At 47.6% G+C, this 23,129-nt stretch overlaps 7 protein-coding genes across 7 annotated transcripts; 2 read left to right on the forward strand and 5 right to left on the reverse strand.

Annotated features, from left to right (window-relative positions):
* Positions 1-4,728: 4,728 nt before the first annotated feature.
* Positions 4,729-6,382, reverse strand: DEU56DRAFT_913230 (uncharacterized protein; the record flags this gene model as incomplete). Its single annotated transcript, XM_041357499.1, has 5 exons — positions 4,729-5,115; positions 5,171-5,765; positions 5,820-5,902; positions 5,973-6,037; positions 6,097-6,382. The coding sequence occupies 5 exons, from the start codon at positions 6,380-6,382 to the stop codon at positions 4,729-4,731; spliced, it is 1,416 nt and encodes a 471-aa protein (XP_041208002.1).
* Positions 6,383-7,522: 1,140 nt separating this feature from the next.
* DEU56DRAFT_913231 (uncharacterized protein) lies at positions 7,523-7,985 on the reverse strand (the record flags this gene model as incomplete). Its single annotated transcript, XM_041357500.1, has 3 exons — positions 7,523-7,718; positions 7,789-7,918; positions 7,976-7,985. The coding sequence occupies 3 exons, from the start codon at positions 7,983-7,985 to the stop codon at positions 7,523-7,525; spliced, it is 336 nt and encodes a 111-aa protein (XP_041208003.1).
* A 2,466-nt stretch (positions 7,986-10,451) lies between these two features.
* On the forward strand, positions 10,452-12,018 carry DEU56DRAFT_737646 (uncharacterized protein; the record flags this gene model as incomplete). The annotated part of the gene is made up of 8 exons (XM_041348600.1): positions 10,452-10,615; positions 10,668-10,814; positions 10,851-10,959; positions 11,012-11,202; positions 11,254-11,392; positions 11,448-11,576; positions 11,693-11,847; positions 11,898-12,018. The coding sequence occupies 8 exons, from the start codon at positions 10,452-10,454 to the stop codon at positions 12,016-12,018; spliced, it is 1,155 nt and encodes a 384-aa protein (XP_041208004.1).
* A 1,690-nt stretch (positions 12,019-13,708) lies between these two features.
* Positions 13,709-14,357, reverse strand: DEU56DRAFT_390303 (uncharacterized protein). Its single transcript, XM_041345977.1, has 3 exons — positions 14,205-14,357; positions 14,027-14,151; positions 13,709-13,971 (listed from the first exon to the last, which is right to left on the reverse strand). Exons 2-3 carry the CDS (start codon positions 14,106-14,108, stop codon positions 13,772-13,774), a joined length of 282 nt encoding a protein of 93 aa, XP_041208005.1. The 5' UTR covers positions 14,109-14,151; positions 14,205-14,357; the 3' UTR covers positions 13,709-13,771.
* Positions 14,358-15,056: 699 nt separating this feature from the next.
* On the forward strand, positions 15,057-15,621 carry DEU56DRAFT_806765 (uncharacterized protein). The gene has a single exon (XM_041353357.1). It carries the CDS (start codon positions 15,270-15,272, stop codon positions 15,486-15,488), a length of 219 nt encoding a protein of 72 aa, XP_041208006.1. The 5' UTR covers positions 15,057-15,269; the 3' UTR covers positions 15,489-15,621.
* Positions 15,622-17,094: 1,473 nt separating this feature from the next.
* DEU56DRAFT_390310 (uncharacterized protein) lies at positions 17,095-18,809 on the reverse strand. Its single transcript, XM_041345978.1, has 6 exons — positions 18,494-18,809; positions 18,183-18,438; positions 18,095-18,131; positions 17,963-18,041; positions 17,592-17,911; positions 17,095-17,525 (listed from the first exon to the last, which is right to left on the reverse strand). Exons 1-6 carry the CDS (start codon positions 18,573-18,575, stop codon positions 17,310-17,312), a joined length of 990 nt encoding a protein of 329 aa, XP_041208007.1. The 5' UTR covers positions 18,576-18,809; the 3' UTR covers positions 17,095-17,309.
* Positions 18,810-20,847: 2,038 nt separating this feature from the next.
* Positions 20,848-22,365, reverse strand: DEU56DRAFT_806781 (uncharacterized protein). The gene is made up of 3 exons (XM_041353358.1): positions 22,086-22,365; positions 21,408-22,028; positions 20,848-21,359 (listed from the first exon to the last, which is right to left on the reverse strand). Exons 1-3 carry the CDS (start codon positions 22,129-22,131, stop codon positions 21,145-21,147), a joined length of 882 nt encoding a protein of 293 aa, XP_041208008.1. The 5' UTR covers positions 22,132-22,365; the 3' UTR covers positions 20,848-21,144.
* Between the last annotated feature and the right edge of the window lie 764 nt (positions 22,366-23,129).

The following is a 23,129-nucleotide window of genomic DNA, read 5'->3' on the forward strand; positions in this document are numbered from 1 at the left end:
ATCTTCTCGCATTTCGGGCTCCTCAGCCAGTCCGTCCACGGACAATCCTCAGACGTCTACTCCCTCGCCACTGTTGTCGCCTACACCTCCTCCGACTCGTTCTTTTCTCTCATCTCTTGTGCGTTGGACTGGCTACGGTCACTCCACTCCTACCCTCAACCCTTCTCCTTCACCCCCGGACATCAAATTGATTGGTCCCTCTCGTTTCAAGAAGTACGCAAAGTCAAATCCTGACTCTGTTTGTATCCTCCGTTTCTCTCCTTCCACAGCCCCTACTTCTGTCAACTCCATCTCCACTCCTTCATTTGACAACATCGACGACATTGATCCCCTCGAAGCACCACCCACTGATACATCCGACTATCTCAAGTACATCCCGGACAAGTATCGTGCTTGGGCAGAGTCTGTTTTTTGCCCCTTGGAATTCGACAAGTTGCCAGCACATCGTCCTTATGACGTTGACATCGAGCTTGAAGAAGGGAAAACTCCTCCTTTCGGTCCTCTTTACCGACTTACTGCAGCCGAGCGCGAAGCCCTGGCTGAGCATATTGCCACCAATCTCAGACGTGGCCACATTCGTCGTTCAACCTCTTCAGCTGCTGCCCCCGTACTATTCATTCGCAAGAAGACTGGCGAACTCCGTCTTTGTGTCGACTTTCGTGGGCTAAATGCCATCACGAAGAAAAATAGGTATCCACTACCACTCATCAATGACCTCCTTGATCGTGTGCAGGGTTGCAAGATCTTCTCGGTCATAGACCTGAAGTCTGCATATAGCCACATCCGCATCAAGGAGGGTGATGAGTGGAAAACCGCGTTTCGCACCCCCCATGGACTTTTCGAACACCTTGTCACTCCTTATGGACTTACTAATGCTCCTGCCGCCTTTCAGGCTTTTATTCAGGATACTTTACGTGATTTTCTTGACATCTTCTGTGTTGTCTACCTTGACGACATTCTCATTTTCTCGCGCTCCAGGAGGAGCATAATATTCATGTCGGGAAGGTTCTCGATCGCCTCCGTGACGCTCAGCTTTGCGCTAACCCCGCGAAGTGTGAGTTTGACAAGTCTGAGGTCGAGTACCTGGGTTACATCATTAGCGCTGACGGCGTGAAGATGAACCCGAAAAACTTGATACCATAATTAACTGGCCTGCTCCGACTACTGTCAAGGAGCTTCAATCATTTCTTGGCTTCACTAACTTTTATCGTCGTTTTATTGCCAGTTACTCACGAATCACGCTCCCGCTTACTGCCCTAACTCACAAGGACACCGTTTTCGACTTCTCGGACAAGGCACAACAAGCTTTTGAGTCCCTGAAGCAACATTTCATCACAGCCCCTGTCCTTCGCCACTTCGAACCCACCTTGCCGTGCACACTCTGCACTGACGCCTCTGATTTCGCACTATCTGCTGTTTTGCAACAGCCAGATGATGACGGCACTCTCCACCCAGTTGCCTTCTACTCCCGCAAGCTCACTTCCAGCGAGATCAACTACGAGGTTCACGATAAGGAGCTACTTGCTATTGTGGCAGCATTTCGCGAGATGCGTGCCTGGATCCTCGGCTCTCCGCACCCCGTTTCGGTCATTACTGACCATAATAACCTTAAGTATTTCATGTCTTCTCAAGTTTTGAACCGTCGTCAGGCACGATGGGCTATGTTTTTATCTGATTTTGACTTTCAGCTTGCCTGGGGTCCGGGTCACACTAACGTCGCAGATGCTCCGTCTCGACGTCCGGACTTCGTCCCTCAGAAGGGGGATGACACCCTTGAGTGCCAGCGCAAACTATACTCACTTCAGAACATACCAAGTCTATTTCTTCGCCCACTCTCATTTCATCCCTTTCTGCTCCTGTCTCAGCACTCACTACCCTAGCAGTTGATAACTCGGCACTTCTGGAACGCTTCAAGAATGCATTCCGAATGGATACAGAGTGGCGTGAAGCTCTCGCTCGCGGGAACTCTGATTTCACTGCCGAAAACAGTCTGGTCTTTCATAAAGGCCGTCTCTTTGTTCCTCAACCTTTACGCGCTGACATACTCCATTCCCGCCACGACCAGCTTACAGCAGGTCACCCAGGTCGAAATCGCACTCTCGGCCTCGTGTCAAGAGATTATTCATGGCCCGGCATCAATACCTATGTCCGACGCTATGTAGAAGCCTGTGATACTTGTGCACGAACCAAGACCCCACGTCACAAGCCATTTGGCCTTCTAAAACCCCTCGAAATCCCAGAACGTCCTTGGCGTGCCATCACCATGGACTTCATTGTCAAGCTCCCACTCTCTCACAGTTACGATTCTATTTGGGTTGTCTGCGATCATCTTACTCGCGCAGCTCATTTCATCCCATGTCGTGAAGCCATGAATGCACCAGAATTAGCATGGCTGTTCCTCGACCGTGTCTTCCGACTTCATGGCCTGCCAGATTCGATCGTATCAGACCGTGGATCATTATTTGTCTTGAAGTTCTGGAAAGAACTCACCTCCCGTCTCTCCATCAGTGTCGACACCTCGACAGCATATCACCCTCAGACTGACGGTCTGACAGAACGGACTAATCAGACTCTCGAAACATATCTTCGGGCAGTACTGCTCTTATCAGCAGGACGACTGGGTCGATTACCTCCCTCTCGCAGAGTTTGCATTCAACAATCTCGAAAACTCATCACTGAAACAGACCCCGTTCGTCGCCAATTATGGCTTCCATCCCACTTTCGAGCCACGCGTCACTGAACGTTCCACTGTTCCCGCAGCCGCTGATCTAGCAAGTCGTCTCGAGCAAATTCACGTGGAATTGCGCGCAGAACTCAAACACGCGCAAGCCCTACAGTCCCAGTATTATGACGAAAAACACCTTCCAGCCCCAGAACTCCAACAGGACCAGCTCGTCTGGTTACTCCGTCGCAACATCAGAACCACACGTCCCTCCGACAAACTCGACCACCGTCGGCTCGGTCCTTATCGCATCATACGCAAAATCGGCACTTCTTCTTATCACTTACAACTACCTACTTACCTTTCACGCCTTCACCCCGTCTTTCACGTTTCACTTTTAGAACCTTACAAGGACCCTTCAGAATTCCACCCACACTCAGACCCTACTCCTTTCGAACTTCTTGTTGACAACGATCCTGCACTTTCCATTCACTCTATTTGCGACTGCCGAAAGGTTGGTCACCGTTACGAGTATCTTATTCACTTCAAAAACTCCTCCGATTCCGAGGATGCATGGATTCCTCTTTCCGATATTCCTACTACTTACAACGAGTTACTCGAACGCTACCATAGACGCCATCCACAAGCACCTAGACCCCATTCCATTGTACTAAACCAAACTTTCTCTCTTTCTGATACAGGTCCTGCCGCGGATCCTCTCTCCGGTGTCGATCGTCGCGATCCACCTTCGAACAAGACGTTCGATCACACGGATCCGTCTTGCGTGGTGTCCGAGGTATCTCCGCCTTCGATCGATAATCGCGGTGGAAGGAATTTGGTTAGTGTTAGCCCCGTCGCTCCCGTCGCTCCTGCTGCAGTGCCCGCTGCCGTTCTACGTCCCTCCAGTCCACCACCCGCGCAACAGAACTTACGTTCTGAGTATGTGCCGCCTTCCCGCACTACCACGCGCTCTGGACGAATCTCGCGCCCCGCCACTCGTCTTGATTTGTAACTCCTTGCACTCGTCTCCTCAGAAGGGGGATGATGTGAGGGTTATGGATACCCTCACCTATAATTCACTTTACTTGTGTTTCCATCGTTTACAGTCACGTTGATTCCGATTGCGCCATTCTCGCGCCATCTAGATTACCTAAGCGTAGTAGAAGTTTTCCTGTCGTCTGCTGCCTTGTACTCTCTTGCGGATTCAACGCCAGTGATTGGCATCCTACTCATTCTTCCGGTCCTCGTCTCATTCCTCGACTCGTCGGCATTCTATTCTCGTCTTAGTCGTGACGTTGCCCGTCACAAACAGGTTCGAACCTATTCACCGTCAGCCGAACCCCGAACCTCTGGAGAGGTTCAGTCTTGGCCTGGGACCAGACCATGAGTCCAGTTCGGAAAGGTTCAGGTTCAGAACCGGACTGTGACAGCACTACTCCCAGCCAGTGAAGATATACCACCCTCCGCATCCATGTTAACAGGTACTTCCTTGATGGCAGCATTTACGCTTCAACTCATGAACTTGGCTCCAGCCTTCCGCAGAATCCTCATGCAATGCGCAACAACACTCCATGGTTCTCGTCATCCCGTTCGGGATTCAACATGCTCGTCAAATCAAAGTGCTACCCCTGGGATAGGAAATGAAGTCATTTGTTATTTTCGTGGTTTTCCTGGCACTCTCCACCTGAATCTACCCTACAATCAGCTAAATGGACTGTGATAATCCTTGAGATTGTTTTTTTGCCTTTGACCTTGTGTCAAAATTTTATACGTAGTTAGTATTGAAAAACGTCGAAGTGTCTGCGCGCGATTTCTTTTCTGCGTGCGTGCGTGAAATTCCCGCGTGCACGTGATTTAATTATGGTGCAAACGGCCCACCATACGCCCACGGCACACTGCGAGCGCGCAGCTGCAGACTTAAGTACGGACTTAGCGTTTCGAGAATTCGAAAGTGCAGATACGAGGGTGTTATCTACTGAAAACGCGAGTCGCTGCGCTACGTCGGGAATATTTTATGATCACATGAGATTTTCGTAAAATATAGGGTGCCAACAACAATGTTAGGGTCAAGTGCCTCTGCGGCGCGAAGGTCCCGAACCATTACGAGAAGTACCTGCACGCCGTTTGGCCTTCGTCTTAGCACGAGTATTGGTAGCCGGTGGGCCTGACTTGATCTGGAGCTGCTCAGAGGTAGCTTTCCGCTTGACAGCTTTGGATGCCTTCTTATACCACGCGGCATAGCGGCGGTATGCAGTTTCACGCATAGCGCCCGCAATCTTTGTGATGATGTCGTCTTTCCTGATGCGAAACTTGATGGTGGGATCCTGTAGGGCAACAACATCAACGTCGGGATCAATGGCCTTAGCCATCGAGATGATTTGTTCCCTCATGGCCTCCACTCCTTTCTGAATCATATCCATGACTGAGTCCATATTGTCCACGGGGTATAGAGTCTGTGAAAAACAAACATATCACTTGAATGTGAATGTTGAGACAAGATTGGCTTACCCCCTCCGCCATCAAGGCTGGATCACGTGTCTCAAGGTTTATAGCTTCGTCCCCCCTCACCCAGACCACAAACTCCACCGACTCCACCGAGCACCATGTGTAACCCTCAACAACAACGGGTACGTCAAGGGTCGGGAGTACGTTTGACCCAGCGATGAAATCCTTGGCCGAGCGAATCGACCCATCTCTCATGAATGCGAGCCGCGCAGGTGAGTTCTTCGCGGGTGAAGAGTAGCGTGCCCTCTCGGTCACGACAGCCATGATCAACGTCAGTAAGGATGGGTTAGCGGCAAGCGCCATCTTGAATTTCTCCATTAAGGCGTCAATGTGTTGTGAAAACGCGGTCTCCCCAATGATAGGGATGACAACTTCCGCTGTAACGTCTTGCATATTTTGAAACGATACCCTCAAGTCCGGGACAAGAGAGTCGGATGCCTCGATGTTGCTCAATACATTTGCATTGATTGAAGCGCGATTAAAGGGCAGATTGTCGAAGAAGCACGTGAAAGCAGAGTGTAAGGCGATGAGTGGAGCTTCGTGGACCGCTGACGGCATCTCAACTATGAGGGTGCTGTCGGTGTCTATATAGGACAATCTGTAGCGTTGCAATAAGAATTAAGTGATAAATTGGTATGAGTTGAAGACGCACCTGGGCTTCAAGCCAAAATTATGGTTGTCTTCGATAAAGCGTACGATTGCTTCGAATTCCTCACGCCAGACCCCAGAAAACTCCTACAAGTGACAATGCAGTCAGCGCCACTGTCATAGATGTAGGTCCGTTGATTTTATGATAGAGACTTACCTCACACTCGTGTTGACGGTCTGGCTTTGCGATGAAGCGAAGCACCTCCTGGCCCACACGGATAGCTTCAGAATGGGAGATTAGAGGTTACATGATCTGCATGTTGTTTGCATTGGGTGCTTACCTGCTAGTGAAAGCTCGGGATTGTCCCGTGAAAACCGATTAAAACTATCCAACAGCTGATCCAAATGATCTGATGGAGAAAGTGTAGTCAAAAGCTTGCACTCGGGTGGACTAGGTGGATAACTTTTGATGGAAGATCCAACTGCAAAGGTGTCTTCAACTACCAGGTCTCTGACCTCGTGGATTTTGCGTTCTGATTTCATAAGGCTTTTTGCATGGTATTTGGAGTCGTTATTGGCGGAAATGCTCTCCAATAAGAAAGTGTGCTTGACGATAGCAGTCGACATGATGGCTTGTGCCAGATTTTCAAATCCCATGACTTATTTACATAAAAATCATACAACATGTCCAGTGGCATGCTTATCTAATTGGGATTCAGACGTCCACTAGATCAGTACTGACAACTCCGCAGACGTCTACTGTACAAAGCAACATGCTTGTTTATACTTTTCAGGTGAGTACAGCACGCACAAAGGAGAATGAAGGAGGTTAAGAAAGGAGCGGTTCATGGCGGTTAGATGTACAAGCAATGTTCTGTAGTATGAATATATTTCATTTAGATTCCAGACGCAAATTAGAACCTAGTTTACTCACAGATGACACCAACTCCATGTGATGTTGTAAATCGAGCGAGGCTGCGCATGGACAGCGCATGGTCTACTTATCAGGATGGCCCGTGAAGGTCTGGATGAGTGCGGTATGCGGCATCATGAGATTCTTGGTAATAGATCAGATGTATGATAGATAACACACTTACTAGCTTTGGTTTACTCTGGATGACAGTGTGTGAGTCTGAGTCTGAAGAGTGCGCTGAAGAACCAGCGGAGTACATGGTAAGAGAGAAAGCAAAGTAAGCAAGCAGAGCTCGGGGCCGTACTATACAATCCAAAATAATATGGTGTAATATTTATCATGTTTGCCCAATATGGCAATATGCCTAATCGAGCAGTACCCCCAAAATAAAACTAACAGCCGGACAACAGCCGGAGGCGAAGTAGTCTCTTACGCGTCGTTGCCGCGTTCTTTCAACGTTTTTCAAGTTAGACGCATAAGGCAATACTGCCTGATTCAGATAGCTCCGATTTGGGGACAATACACTCCGATACAACTCCGATATATTTTTGATAGGGGCCTTTTTCCAGCGAACTTTTTGTAGGTCTCGAAGGGCATACAGTGCCGGTGATATATAGCAGTAGTAGTACCGGTAACACTAAAGAGACTAGCTTTTTTCTAGTTCTAAAATATCTACGTAACGACCCCACATCTCTGAATGCGTCGAGTCCCACTGCAAATTGGCGAGTTGAATCAGGACGTTCAGTTCAAGTCCTTGACTCAGTTGTGCCACTATCGAAGACAATTCTTCCTCATGGTCTGGCACTTTTCTGACTGACTCCAGCTGGGGTGAAAATACCAGGGGCGAAAACGACTCAGGAAGTGGTGTCTGGGGTTGCAAGGATAGTTGTGGTGGGGATGGTGTTAAGGATGGCGATGGAGACGGCAATGGAGACGGCGGTGGAGGCGGTGGTGGAGACGGTGATGGAGACGGCGGTAAGGACGGTGGTGGAGACGGCGGTAAGGACGGTGGGATAGACACGGTTGACGTGACGGTGGTGGCGCTTCTGGCTGCATAATTTCCGGTTGAGGGGTTATGAAGAAGCGAAACTTGCTAGAGTTCTTGCTATGGGGCGCAAACTGAGACTGGAAAGCCCCTCCAACAGTAACGTCCCGGCTGTACTGTTGTCTGCGGTAACCATGGCCAGCCTGAACCATGACTTGTGTCGCAGGATCGAATGAAACGCTAACAAATCTGGTTTTCTTGCCACCTGCTATAGCATGTTGTGAGTGAATATTAGTGTGATTTCAATGGTAAAAAAATGCACCTTTGGGCATCTTCAACGAAGACCGTTACAGCTGCGGCAGATGAAGACGGTAAACTGGCTGCCAGAGTATTATAAATTGGATTCCAGGGTATTTAAACCTAGGCGGCGATCTCGCCAAGCCCTCGCGTTGGAGTATGTAACATTACAAAGTCTGGACTCGTGTTAGGACCAAACACATTCAATTGAATACACAGGGCTAGAATTGCAGCATTAATCGGCTCGATCCAATTAGCACTCCTGGACATTGCAACATCCGTAACACGTTGTGTCAGGGAGGGGGTAGCTGCATGTCAGTGAGCCAGAGCCGATGGAGAAGCAAACACTGTGATAGAATGTGAGTCTAAGTTTCAATTAATATAAGACTTACCAGTAGAAAATCGAGTAGGGAACCAGAGTCAGATGCTGCAGAAGTAGTGGAGCCTGTGAAAATCATGCGAGCCATATTTTGAGCGATCCTCAGATGGACTCAGAAGAGCTGGACCTGGATGAATTTGTATGTGCAGGGCCACCTATTAATCGATTCTGACAGGATGTACCATTCACAAATTCAACGTAATCGACAGTGATTTCATTCATCGTCTGCCACAGTGGACCGAGACATGTATGATGGGTGACGCGGGGTGACGGGCTTATCAAGTGAATTTGCGTCTGGATTAGGTTGCAAACCTGGAAGGCCATCAAAATTTTACCAGTCATGTGGATCCGATCGGAACAAAATCTGTCAGTCACGTGATATAAACATCATGCTGTGTAGTGGTTGATTTTGTAGTACGCACAATGAATGAAGGGCGCCAGTGGACAACATTCCCCAGTGAAAAGCGCAACATTTGTCTCGCGAAGTCCAATATTATGTCATTGCGAGGTACGAAGATTGTGCAGCTGCACCCCAAAGTTACATAAACTGTTGGGGCAGAATTTTCGTTGCCCCACCTTAGACCTTTCTTATCCGGGATCCCCACCATCACCTTAAACCTTTCTTCTCCCCACCATCTTCCCGCCTCCAAGTTAAAGGTCCCACCATTCTCCTCCATTGGTTCCGCCTTGTGAGTGTCTCATGTGTCGTTTATCTGGAGATATGATTATACTGACCGCACGAGTTTAGAACAGCGAGAGCTACTCTATCGGTGCGTGACTTTTTTGTTGTTTTGTTTGTTGATGCTGTTCTAATTGTTCGCTCGCAACAGATTGCCAAAGATTCTTGGACCTCGGGCAAGTCAGTTTGCGAAGTCCAACTCTACTAGTGGACCTTTCTTCATTCCGATCTCCCGCATCTTCCCTGTCTGTTCTCTTCATCTATCCAAGTCTCGTATCCATCAGGATGATTTTTCACGTCATTGTATTCCGTTCGGTTTCCGTGCTATCATTATATCCCGCTTTCGATACCGCCGCTATGGAATACCTGCATTTTGTAGTACTATATATACTAGTTTTGCAATGATATCATAATTAACGAGCTACGAGCATATTCTGTAAGGCTAGGAAAGTGTGCGCTAATATGCACAGATATGTTTCAATTATGTTTTGTGTGAAAAAACATACGAGGACATTACACAGACTGCCCCGTCTCTTTACATTTTTCTCATTCTCGTGCGCTGCATGTTCTGAGGCTCTCGTATATGCTTTTCTCTCCAATACAAAAAATAACACGTCACGACATCTACGAGCCTCTCCGGTAAGGTCCAGTTTTCACTGGGATTCATTCACAGCAAGTACAATATTAATATCTTGAGTCTTGACGAACCGTTTGCACTGTATACTGGTGTGTCCAACATTCGATGAAATGTTTTCTTGTGTCTGAACAACTTAGTACTGTTGCAGTAGCACAACGTTGCGCACAGTACTGCATTGGCCTTACACAAGCTGCTCAGAGCGCTGAGCGCTGATCGATCGATCACTCACAACTTACCGCCACTTCCGAAATCGGGGTCATGGTCCTCGGTGTTCCTTTCATGCGTAACGTTTACACCGTGCTTGCATACGAACCCTCACCCTTTAACATCTCTGTCTACACTGGAATCCGTCCAACAACGGGACTGGAAAGTATCCGAGTATACTTTTGACTCAAACGGGACGCTTGTTGAGCCAAATCTACTCCCTCCTCCCCAATTTTTTCGGCTACCATCCATCGACGAACCCCGTATGAAATCAGTCGCTTGCCGGAAAGCTTTTATGTGCGTTATGATACTATTGTATTGTGATATTTTGAGTGACCCACTCTTCGGCTCCGTCCTTTCATGTCCTCATTAGGCTAATATCCTCATTAGGCTAATGTCCGTATGTGGTTAATTGTCCTTTTATGTCTCGACCATTTAGCGCAGGTGCACACTATAAAGCAGGGTGTTCTTACCTTCATCTTCTCTACAATCCTCTCCAACATCACTCGTTATTTTCTCTTGCGCGTTGCTCTTCATTTTTTGCTCTTACTCACACTCTTTATTTGTCTGGTTCACCGCACCTAACATATTTCACTTTTACCATGTCTGCGGCAGAGCATGACCAGCACAATCGGACCCACACACTCCCACTCCCAGACCTCTCTGGTGCCGTCCCGACCTCCACGGAGGCGAGGGCAAAACGTCGTATTGCCGCTCTAGAAGAGGAGTTACAGATGATGAAGCAAGAAAGAGGAACAAAGCAAAGGTTCGTCACCCATCTTGCTCGCTATATGCCTCTTGTTCATTGATCCTCAAAGAAAGACCACATACTATGTGTCTCAAGGCCGGGCAATCCGCCGCATGGTGGTCCTTTATGCCAACATTGAAAACTTAATTGCGGAGAACGATCGCAGATGTGAGGAGAGCTGGGAGAATTCTACTCCGGAGCATGTTTTTTGTTTTTTGTTTTGTTTTATCATATGTTTAATTCTGTGATATAGCCAAAATCGCTTGCAGCGTGGTTATTTCGCGCTGGTGCAGACTCTGCCATGGATGCATGAAAAACTTGCAGAACTCGACCCCGATGATGTCGAGGATATGATGAAAAAGGTGCGAGTTCTCCATTGCCCAACTTTTCACACCGCATACTGATAATGTTTAGATTAAAAGAGGAGCGGATGCGGCCCGCGGTGATGATACCTCGACTCTCAAGGACTTGGTTGCCGCCTGGGTCAATCAAAGCTTTCATCCGTCCAACCTACTAAAATCTGATGACAAACAGTCGCGCGGCTTCATACACGAAGTTTGTGGCAAATTACTCTGCCCTGCTGAGTGGGATTGGAGTAAGGACTGGTGAGTATCAATTTTCGTTGATTATTACGTGACGCTGATAGGCTTGGGCAGCGTGAAAGCAGGCATTCGCGACCGAACATCAGATTATGTTGTGTCGGAGAATTCTTGGCCGCTCTTTGTGTATGAGAACTACTCAGTGAACAGTAGCGACCTCCAGCAAGGTCTTTTCATGTCGAAAATTTTGGTTCAGGTTAGTAGTTTGGAGTAATAGTCGTGAATACTTATAACATTTGTTATGGCGCTAGGCTTTTAAAGCCACCTTTACGTCTCCGTCATCGGCAAAAGAAGCTGATGGCGATGGTGACGGAGCCGATATCCTCGAGAACAACAGGCGCGCGCGGCGGGCACTAAATCAAGTCAAGGTAAAAACGTGCGTGGCCTCGATAATCAATATGAGGAAAGTTACACCTCGTTCTATCGCTTATGTCGCCTGTCAAGTCAGTTAAAATAATCCCCCATTGATGTCTGGCTTACCATCTTTGTCTCCCAGGTTCGGTTTTCGCTATCCAACATCTCGTCTTGGCGCACCATCGACGGTGACTTCGACTACGAAGCATTCTGGAACCATATCGTGGATTTTTTCGAGGACGTACCTGGCCCTGTCGCACGACGTAGGGTGACTACACTTCTCGAATGGTGGACGAGGTATTTACAATTTTGTCACATATGTTCAGATATCTAACCTAACTGTTTAGGAAGGTTTTTGGAAAAAATCATCGCGAGGACCTCACGCCGGAGGTAGTATCCAAAATGTCCGTAACAGCACTAGCAGAGCAACGAAAGGCACTGGAGGATTCCGTCTTTGATTCGGACTAGCTCAATCATTATTTTACCTTCCGTCATTGTATATACGCTTTGCTATATCATTGTCTCTTAATAATGCAATCATGATGTCGCATTCACCGTTTATAATTAGGATTGACTACCATTTGACGCACTGATGATAATAGTAGCACTGATACATTAAGTCCATAATGTCCAGCATGCCATTCACCGCTAAAATTATGTTTTCTGGACATGCTCTATATAATTCACTCATTCACGACTGTGATAACAAATGCTCCGATGTGAAATACTTCTGGTAGAGGACGTCACTCGCAGTCTCCACCTGTAGGGTATTAGTTGATAATCCTAGACATGAGAGGCGCACATTTGTAGGAGATGGAACTATGGTGGATGTGGGGATATCAGGATGAATTTCAGCAGAAAGTCGAGTTAACGGACAATATTATCTCCTAGTAACAATCTATCCTCCTCATTAAGATGCACAACTCATTCAATATGTTACGTTGTCTGAAGTCACAGACAGATCGGTACCCGAATGAAACTCTAACATATCTTATCACCTCCTCGCAACTCCAACCTCTTGTCATCCAGTCTCCAAGGGGTAAATTGTTCTGCCAAACAAAATGTATTGTATCCAGCGCTCAAGTGGGACGAAGGAATAATTTTTGTTGCCATTTTTTGTCTTTCCCAAGGTTGATCGGGACAATCTGTCTGGCTCTGCAAAGCCAATTCCGCAACCACGCACCTTCATGTTCATTGCATCCATACTTCCCATCGAATGATTTTTCCCATCTTGTTTAGAACTACCACCAACCTGACCGTCCCGCAGTGTTGCTTTATTATCTGCTGTATCCCTCATTTTAGTCAAACACTCTGTTGTTGCGCAGACAGAGCACAAGAAGTACGTGTTTTCACATCTGATATCTTGTTCGGTGTTGGTCCTATCAGCTAATAAGAATTTTGCTATGCCCACACTAACCATAGTTCCCCCACTCGCTAAGTGCACCTCTTGTGTTAGAGTTTGCAGATTGTGTTTTTGATCAAGGAAATCTGACTTTTGTATTGTTTAGCAGAAAATTGAGCGGCATCACCATATCTCGTTCGATACGGCAGCTAGACCGGCGGCTTACGAATATTCATGCAATCTCATGATTGCGAAGATTGGACATCACAAGGAAGATTATATAGAGCTTCCGGTGCCATAAGTTGAGTGCACTTTTGTAGGCTGTGCTGGTATACCGTCATTGACCAAATACTTTGATGTCGGATATGATGTGAGACAATGGTGGGACTCCAAGCGAAGCACATGATAAACATTTCAGTCAGTTCAGGCGAGCTTGTGACACGTATGGGTCGAGGGACCTGTGTTTTACCAACCGAATAGGTTGTCCAATGTAAACTTCGCATTTTCTCATTACGCAACCAAATATTAACAGCAACAATTCACAACTGGCATGAAGAGTTATGTCTTTTGCGCCAGGCATATTGTGTTGTAGATTGTCGCATGACGAGAGGACCTCGTGCTAATAGTAGTTACTAACTTTTGGGCTTGTTCGGATAACTACGGACTTGCGTTTTACTCCGTTGACTGGAGTCTCATCTTTCATTTGCAGGACAATTAAAGCAGATGATGATTCGTTGGACCTAGGACAACTGGGTTGGTTACCTCAAAAATTAATCGTTCCTACATAAAGTCATGTAACGCTCCCCGCAACATTGTGGAGGATTGTTGCGATTGTTATTCATATATAGTCTAATATGTTATTTTAATATGTTCATCGGTTTACTGATGAGGTGCATCACGAAGGTCTATCCAAATCATCACCGTATATTTCGTGTTGCAAGCAAAGGCTGTCGTCCCCAACACAAACGTGATGAGCGTGTAACAAAGAAGCACACGACGATTATTTGCAATTTTCTCCCCATTACGGGGACGTTGCATGAGAGCAGTCACGGCTTGTACTGTAAGCAGCAGGTATGCCCCTATTGTGGTACATCAGTCAACTATCAAATCATTGCATGTCAATCTGAAACGCACCGTAGGATACACCCCCCAGCACCATTCCAATGAGACGAGACCGTTCAAGTGACAAATTTGTATGTGGAGTATAGGATGACATGACTCAAAATGTGGGCCGGAAAGAGGCGTCTTAGTATCTGGCACTGGCAAGCGATAAAATAAGCACATATATAGAGACTCAGAATAGAGTTTTCACCTGGGAGAAAGAATACATTGACTGGGAAACACTGCGACACCGTTAAGTCGAGACCCTTTTACGTGAAGTGATAAAGAGCCTGAGGGCGACACATAATTGATATATTGATACAGTCCTCCACAGTGCACTAGTGCCCATGGAGACTTTGACGTGAGATCGAACGAGATAGTGAGCAAATGTGGCTTCAGATGACTTGAACATAAGTTTCAAACTTCTTTATTTGTCAACGATCATCGTTCGCGGTTTGTGAATTGTGGATTAACTGCTCGTCAGGCTAAACCCCGGGCCCAACGATGTACGCACGCACACTGTTCATGCGCCTTGTTTCAGACTCACCCCATGCATATCACAGTATTCAAACCAAGCGAGCAAATACTCACCCAGTGACACACACCCTGGTAGGTGTACCTTAACAGGAACGAACTTCATCTATTTGGTCTGCTTGGTTCGGCAATGCAGGAGCAACTGAAATGCACTTGGTCGCTAATACGCTTTATGTGACTGGCGGAAAAAAGGTAAAATGTGACTCACTGGTCCCCAGGATATGGCAAATTAGGCTTTTAATTAAGAAGGTTTGACAGGATCGTAGTAGTACGGACTCGTAGTGATGGAAAAGTTCGGTCCCGAGGCCTGAACTGCGATTTGAACTGAACTTTTCCTCTGAACGCGTTCGAAACACTGAATGTCACCTTGTGAAGGCAGCTGTGTATGAGGCAGCATAACTAAAAAATTGCCAAGTTATGTAACGGACGGTAGCATTGAATGCGATATGAAGAAGCCTTAGGTAATCCGCTACGGGCCTTGCGGTATAACTTACTAATGGCTTTTGCGTGGGTGGCGGCAGCTTGCAACCACGTTCTGACGGCATGAAGTCATTGTCAGCAGAAACGACGTCTGGAGAATCGAGATACGGTCTCATTGGGAACATGTTGCATAAACTGACTGACCCATCCTGCATAAACCCTGCAATTGTGATACGATGCAATTAATCGAAAAAAAAACGTTCAGGTGTTGCAGGAGGTTGAACGTTGAACTTCAAACCGGAACTCGAAGAAAGGTGTCACAATGTCCACTGGCTCAGACCTTTACCGCCAGCTCCATTCAATCCATCAACGCCCCCTCATACACAAAACCCTAGACGAGCACTTCCTCACAGCTGCTTCGCAGTATTATTCTCCACCATCGCAATACTTCCCCTTCAGCCAGACGGGGCTGACGCCTCACACACTCCGTCGTTCGAACGTGGGGCAGAGATTCAAAACCAGTTCTTGGTATCCCACTTGATGTTGGGATGTACAAATGCGGTGTAAAGTGTGTGCATTGGCACCAATCTCGCACATTCGTTTCTGGATTGCGACATAAGCCTGATCTAGGCTCTCTGACGTGACCGCGACAGGGTCAGGGACCTACCACAATGCGATAACCATCGTGCTACAGGCTTTCAGGGGCGCTGCCGCTGCGTGTCTTTCAACCGTGCTGGGAATGAAGGATAACGGCCAGTAGAATCATTTCATTGACCACCAACAGATGCCTCTTCATGTCTGCATCGTCCAGAGCACTCGTCTGTACTTGCAGTCCCACGTCGTAGAGGTATCCTACCGAAACTATGCTGAGCTCTCTTTCGGCGGATATTTCTGTTACTTGCTTGGATAACCAGGGAGGGAGGCGTCTGCTTTAGAAACTTCAGGATTCTGAGATGCAGACAGGTGATGGGGAAGCAAAGCAGCTGAGGAGGCACGAGCCAGGAAGGCAACAGAAACACCGCTGGCGGTTGACGAAGAAGCTGAAATGAAGCAACCTGCAGCTGAATATCAGCGGCACATGCAATGACAAAGAATGATTGAAGTCGAAAAAGGGGCTCAACACTTTTGAAACGGCGCGGAGGAAATAGTGAAGACATAGAATTGCACGGGCGCAGCCCAGGAGTTTTTGATGTCCCATATGCACAGGGAAAACGTGTATGTTTTTTCTCCTTCTCAGACGTGACCTGACATTGTATAGAGGAATGCTTCAGCAAGAGAGAAACGGAAAACGAAACTATTACACCCTACTACGGGCAGCCGACGGTCTCCCATCCAATGCCACGCAGCAATCTAATCCGACTCAGACCCAGCTATCTTCGCAACTACAGGCATCTGTACCCAGTTCGTCAACCACTGTTATTGGTGATACCACCGCGGCTACAACCTCAACGACCTCGCGCCCTGATGTAATTCTCAGACAGGCTGGACACTGGACTCGCTTCTGGCTCTATCTTTTGTACGTCTCCCGAGTATATTAACGGTCATCATTAATCTACGATTTCCTCGTCCTTCGTTGATGCGCTTTGCCTGTGCTACTCACTCTGCCATATTTCGAACTGTCCTTTTGTTGATACCCCACGCCACGTCATCCCCGTCTACATTGGCGCATGTGTATCATAATGTTGGGCTCGTTGCTCGTGCTGTACACTCACCCACGCGAGCAGATACAGTGCACAGGTGACGGAGCGACTTACGACGACGGACATATGAATGTGAATGTCAACTGATTTCATTGAACAGACAAACCCTAGGTCTACATGCTTCTAGTATATGCGCCGGTCAAACATATTGTGGACAGGTACAGCTATTTTTCATGCACGCGGTCTTCCGAACTCACTCTGGTTGATATTTCTCGATGTTCATGAACACCCTCCTCATTCTTTGGGCCTTTTGGCTCATTCTGGATCGTAAGAAGCCATTGGATAACACGGGGTGCGAATTCGAATGTCTTGCCGTGCGCAATTGAATTTGAGACGAGAATTCCGGATGCAGAGCCCAGCGCGCAGTACAGAATTATCCTGAAGTTGCATGAGAAGCTTTGATGCCTCAGAGAACGAAGAACCAGTTCTGGAACGAATGATCAATATCGGTGCATTCCTACTCGCGAGTCGCAGTGTGCTTGAATATTACCCGTTCGACCAGCGAATTTGGTGCTGGGGTAAACCCTGAATCGTAAAATGGAAAGGCGTGCCTACGAATACAGGTGGGACTGACATCTCTCTGATCGCAAAAGTCCAGGGCAGACGAAGAAGACAACTCTATAAACTTAAGTAATAAATCGAGCACGCTACGCTATACACACTTATGCTTCCGCCAACTTCGCCGAAACAGAACACGACTCAAGACTGTCCTGATCTGGCCTAGCTTCTTGTACAATATTTCCGGCTCCTTCTGATGTGTTCGATATAGTCCCTGCGAATGCTAGAGTCGTAGGTGCTGCAGTAACTCGGGTCGACCACTCATGTGTAACTGCCCTTCCCCGTGCCACACGTATGATGATGAATAATTGTGTAATGCCCTGGTTTTGTTGAAAGAAAGAAGCTAGCATCAGAGACGCAGATAACTAAGGTTTCTGCCTGCTTACCTGAACTTGGATTGTAGACAGGAAGCATATAGTGGAGAGAGCGTATGAATGCACAGCAAATGCAACTATGAAGATTATGATGAAGACACTGAATCCCATGGCGGACTCGACGACCATGCGGATGATGGCATCGTAGGTGCTAGAATCATATTCATTCAATGCCTGCTTCATCTGGCTTCGTACGTTGAGCAAACATTTCGCCACGAGAATGGTATAAAGTATGGTGTGCGCCACTTGGAAGGCGAGGAATGCAAGTGTGGCGTTGATTTTGTAATATTGGGCCCCGGTACCCGCCTGGACCAAGACGAAAATGGCTGCTCCTGCTCAAGATGTCAGTGACTACTACCGCTTGGTAAAATGTGTAACTGCACCAATCATGCCAATATAGATGGCGATCATGGGGACCATCACGTGTCTCGCCCAGTTCCATATCACAAAACATCGGTAAAGCTGGGTATATTTCAAGTGTCAGGCTTGCACATGTGGCAAACTATTCGACTCACAAGTAGGGCTTGCATCAAGCACTCCGAGATGTAACCACTAGATGAGACCATTAACACTGTTTGTAGATTGATAACCAAATATGCATACCACAATATCGCCAGAAAGTTGATACGGTACTGCATTACGTTCACGATCAGCGCGACGGGACCACCAGGTGCATCACGAAGGTCTATCCAAATCATCTCCGTATATTTTGTGTTGCAAGCAAAGCTTATCGTCATCAACGCAAACGTGATCAGTGTGTAACAAAGAAGCACATGACGATTATTTGCAATTCTCTGCCCATTACGGGGACGTTGCATGAGAGCAATCACGGCTTGGACTGTAAGCAGAAGGTATACCCCTATTGTGTTACAGAAGTCAACTACCGAATCATTGTATGTCAACCGAAAACGCACCGTAGGATACACCCCCCAGCACCATTCCAATGAGACGAGACCGCTCAAGCGACAAATTTGTCTGTGGAGTATAGGAAGACATTACCCAAATTTTCGGGAAGAGGCGCCTTGGTAATCTGGCACTGGCAAGCGGTGAGAATAACTAGCAGGATAGTGTAGGGACGGCAAGAGAAGAAGCATATATATAGGGATTCGAAATAGAGTTTTCACCTGGGAGAGGAAATCCATCCACTGGGGACACACTGTGACACCGGTAAGTCGATCGAGACCAAGGCTTTTACGTGAAGTAACAAAGGGGGGAGACATTGATATAAGGTGGACTCGCACCCATTAAGAGTTTGACGTGGGATCGAACGACCTAAGCTCAAGCGTAGCTTCAGGTGCTGAACACAAGTTTCAAACTTCTTTATTTGACAAAGATCGTAGTTTGCTCTTTGATGAATTATGGATTAGCTGCTCGTCACGCTGAACCCGAACAACGTCTGCATACCGTTCATTAGATGCTTCTGGCGCCTATATCCGAGTCGGACCCACCCCATCCATATTGTAACATTCAACCAAATGAGCAAATACTCACCCTGGTTTGTGCTGGTATGTACAATATTTTTGTTCACCGCGTGCCTTAACAGGTACGAATGAGTTTGTCTTTGTCTACTTGGTCTGCTTGATCAGATGAATTAAAACGGTGTGGTTTGGTAATGCAGAAGCGAATGAGGTGTACTTGGTCGTTTCACACGCTTTGTGCGACTGGTGGAAAGAAGTCAAAATATGGATGTGGCTCACTGGTCCCCAAGAGTTAGGAAATTCGATGAAGAAGGTTGGGATTGTACGGAGGCGCGATCCATGTCATTGAATCCCATTTCCTGCAGGTAAAATTTGACTGCTTGCTGGTGAGTCATTTTCGCTGGATTGACGTCAGAGGTTATGTCAGACAATTGCTTCGTCCCAAGAACTGCGCAGAGGATCCCGACGGAGCGCCACAGAACGCGCCAGGGAGTGATGGCGATGGTGACGTTATACCCGAGGCAGTGGTATGACATGGAAGTTCAGGAAGATAGCGTGACATGGTGTCGACAAGAGATGCGATTTCGCCAATGTCATTTGTCAAATAGTCGTGGAATGGGCAGACCAGAAAGTCGTTGATTTGCGTCTGCAGAGCTTCTCTTATGGGTTCATATATACGCAAGCGTCCTGGAAGATCTGTCACAGCACAGTCAGCCACCCCAATGGCATGCATAATGGGTAAAGTCTATTAAACTTCTGATAGAGCTCAGAAAACAATATGAATACACGACAACGAAAGTACTTAGGGTCCAGTCTTGACGAGCCGTAAGGTTGATATGGTAACCCTGACATCAGCCGGTTCCAGCTAGGATCATAAAACGGTGTAACAGTGGTGTGGAAGCTACCACCGCTGACGCCCCACACCGTCATGACACTCATGCCAAGGGACAATCTCAACCCTCGGCTGTGATAATGTTGCATATCCCCAGTGGGAAGTCGACACCACTGTCGTAAAAGTTTGACATCCATAGAGAGCTTCAAACAGTTAGAAGTGAGTGATCCATCCGAAGCATTGGAGCACATACCTAACCCTAACACGAGCCGACTAACATCACGAAATGTGCCAAATCTTGCCAGACGGCGTGGGTGATTGACATGCCAGCTTCGGGTAGCGCATAAACTTGGTTATGTAGAACGAATGTCAGCTAGAGCTTGTTGCATGTTCGATGCTGCCCCGACAACGCCGCCGTGGGGCTTGCAACAATACAATAAAACCAGATCCGTGTCCACATGCGCATGACCTGATCATAAAATTTAGTAGAGCATCGAGCGAGTGTTACTAGCTTACCCTGGCAGCTGTCGGTCTCTGTCAACCCGCGGGGTTACTACAAGTGTGTAATTCATTTGTCCTTCCTGCGAACAGAGAGCAGCGTCGGGCTGGCACTCTATTCTCATGAACACTTTTCAGGCTATCCTACCGTCGTCCAACATAATCTCGATTCTCGATGTTAATAGGGTAGCTTCCCGCACTACCCTCGACGAGGACGCTGCCCAGAGGTCTAAAGACTGAGTACTCTCTCATGCCCGCGGTGTTGGACCTTGGTTGAAAGGCACTCTACGCACTTCCACCACGCAGCAGTGGTAAAGTCAATAAAGGCAGGAGCGGCAGGAACTGCCGTTGAGAGACAGTACGTGGTGAATGAGAATGAGATACGGGGATCGCGGGTAGGATCAAGTACAAATTGTAACGTGCCAGTAGGTCATAGTCTCCCCTAGCCAGACCATACAGAAGGAAGACAGTCATGTATGAATTTCATACGCTTACCCGTTTTTCACACGACGTAGAGCTTGCTGGCCATTTTGAATTGGTCTTACATGCGATCACAGCAGAACACAGCTAGGTTACTACGAGCACCAGGCAACAAAAATACAACATGTGCACAGTGACAAGGCAAAGGAGTGTGAGAGTCCGTCGAAAATGCACGGACACGAGGCATTTCCAAACCAAACGACCAGCCAGCCATGTATGTATCTGGCGAAGAAAGAAAAAGAAGTGAATCTGGGTGGAATGTAAAAGTCGCAGGACACGAGCGATAACAAAATATTCATAGGCATGTAGTGATTCAAATGGGGAGGATTGGTGACATTCACTTCGCAAGAGTCTCGATCTCTTGAGCTTCAACCTCGGCCACCTTCACCTTCTCGTCCGTGTATTCAGGGGGAGGCACAAAGTTATTCTCTGCATCATGCTCGAACATGATGAATCCGTGACCGACCTCCTCCGGTCTCTCACCTCTGACGGTGCGATACACGAGAACAGACATTACCCAGAACATGCGAAGCAAGACACCGATGCCGCAACCTTTGCAAGGAAATCAGAGGGATTTTAGCAATACAAGAAAACACTCACCAAGAACGAACGCAACAGCGCGACCCTCCCATAGGCTGAGGGCCATGATGGCGCGGTGAACGCGCCTAAGGAAAGACCCAGCTTTCTTGTGCTTCATGTCATGATGGCTGTGGTGGTGTGATCCAGCTTCATGGTGGCGATGGTGGGATTCACCTTCATGGTGGCGATAAATCCGCACGACGGATCCGTCAGGAAGGAGCTCCTTGACATCGCCTGAGTTCTCCTCCTCAGAGGAACTGGCAGGGACTTTGGGTGTAATGGGTGTCCCAAACAAGGGCATGGGAAGGATATGAACTCCAGGACCGGATTTACTGATAACTTCACTCTTGAATCCGTCATGATCACCCGTCTCGATGAGAGGAAGGCCGAGAGCATGACGGAATGCGTTTGACATGCGGAGTGCCTTCGCTTTCAGGGATGCACCACAGAAGTGATGCTTGCCCTTCACTTCGGTGGAGGTGGTGATTGTGAGGCTTGGGCGCACCAAGCGGGCGACGTTGTCAGAGTCATCGTTGCCGTTCACGTTGGCGTTGGCAAGCGCATGGCCGAAGCGAATGTTTGCATTGGCATTTGAGGGGCTCTCGACTAAGACACGGAGAGGCTCCGCAGTGACTTGACTGACTGTAAAGGCGTCTTGACGTCAGCAAGACATCACATACTCACTCAAGTGAAACGTACCAATACCAGCCCCTGCAAGAAGGACAGGAAGTATTGAGAGGCGCATCCTTCCGGCTTTGTGTCGCTCAGAAAGATTTAAAGGTCTAAGCTGGAAACTATGGATTTCTTTGAAAACTATAAGGGAGATGCTTCAGACGTGGAGGTGGTGGTGGTGGTATGTGCTGTGATGTGGATGGCCGCTGGATGGCGCTGACTCTTGCCGTTGGTCATCATTGAAACTCCGCCCTCGGCCAATGCTGTGTTGCTTTGTTCCTCTTGCATGACATACATGAACTGCGCCGCAGCATCATTGATCTTCCTAATTGAAAAAAATCGACCCGCCCAATTACATTTCAACTTGTTGTGACTAGTCGTACAAGGTCGTACTACCCTCCGTGCTTTTCTTCTTAGGTCTGTACAGGTATCATCGACATGACAATGGTATCGTACTAGGTACGATCGTTAACTGTTTTTGTCCTGGACCACTGGTGGGATATTATCTCGGGACCGCCCCAGTGTGAAGATAGTTTTTCAGTAACTGCGGACGACAAGAATGGCCGGTACCGCTGGCTGCATGCTATTTATTCTTCATTTCTGCGTATACTAATAACGGGAGCTCTCCATCTATCTCGGGATCAGTTGTAGAACACCATATTCAAGTGCTCTATCTAGTACGGCGTCTGACCGCTGATACACCCGTTAACAGTCACAGAAGCATCTCTGGGATCGCACTTTTAAGGTACTTCATACATCTCCATCAAGCACACAGTCACTGAGTCCGCTGACAGGACAATGCACGCTCTTCGTTCCACTGTGGTCCGTCACTTCCTTGGTTTCACATCACGCGCTCTTGCTGCATTGGCTGTTTATTGTGACTGCTGAATCTTTTGTTATCTTGGGCCCACAGTCGCATTTTCGTTCCACTACAGTCTCAGTTATTAAAAGTGCTTTCTCGTCTATTTAAGCAGCGGCTTCTGCAGATACAACTTTCAGGCCCCTCTCCAGACACTTGCGTTATCGTGCTACAACTGAGGTAAGATATTTTATTGTCACTTGACATTTGCC

This window comes from Suillus clintonianus (genome assembly GCF_016758775.1).
Source record: "Suillus clintonianus strain FC179 chromosome Unknown DEU56scaffold_40, whole genome shotgun sequence".
In the NCBI taxonomy this organism is placed as follows: Eukaryota; Fungi; Basidiomycota; class Agaricomycetes; order Boletales; family Suillaceae; genus Suillus; species Suillus clintonianus.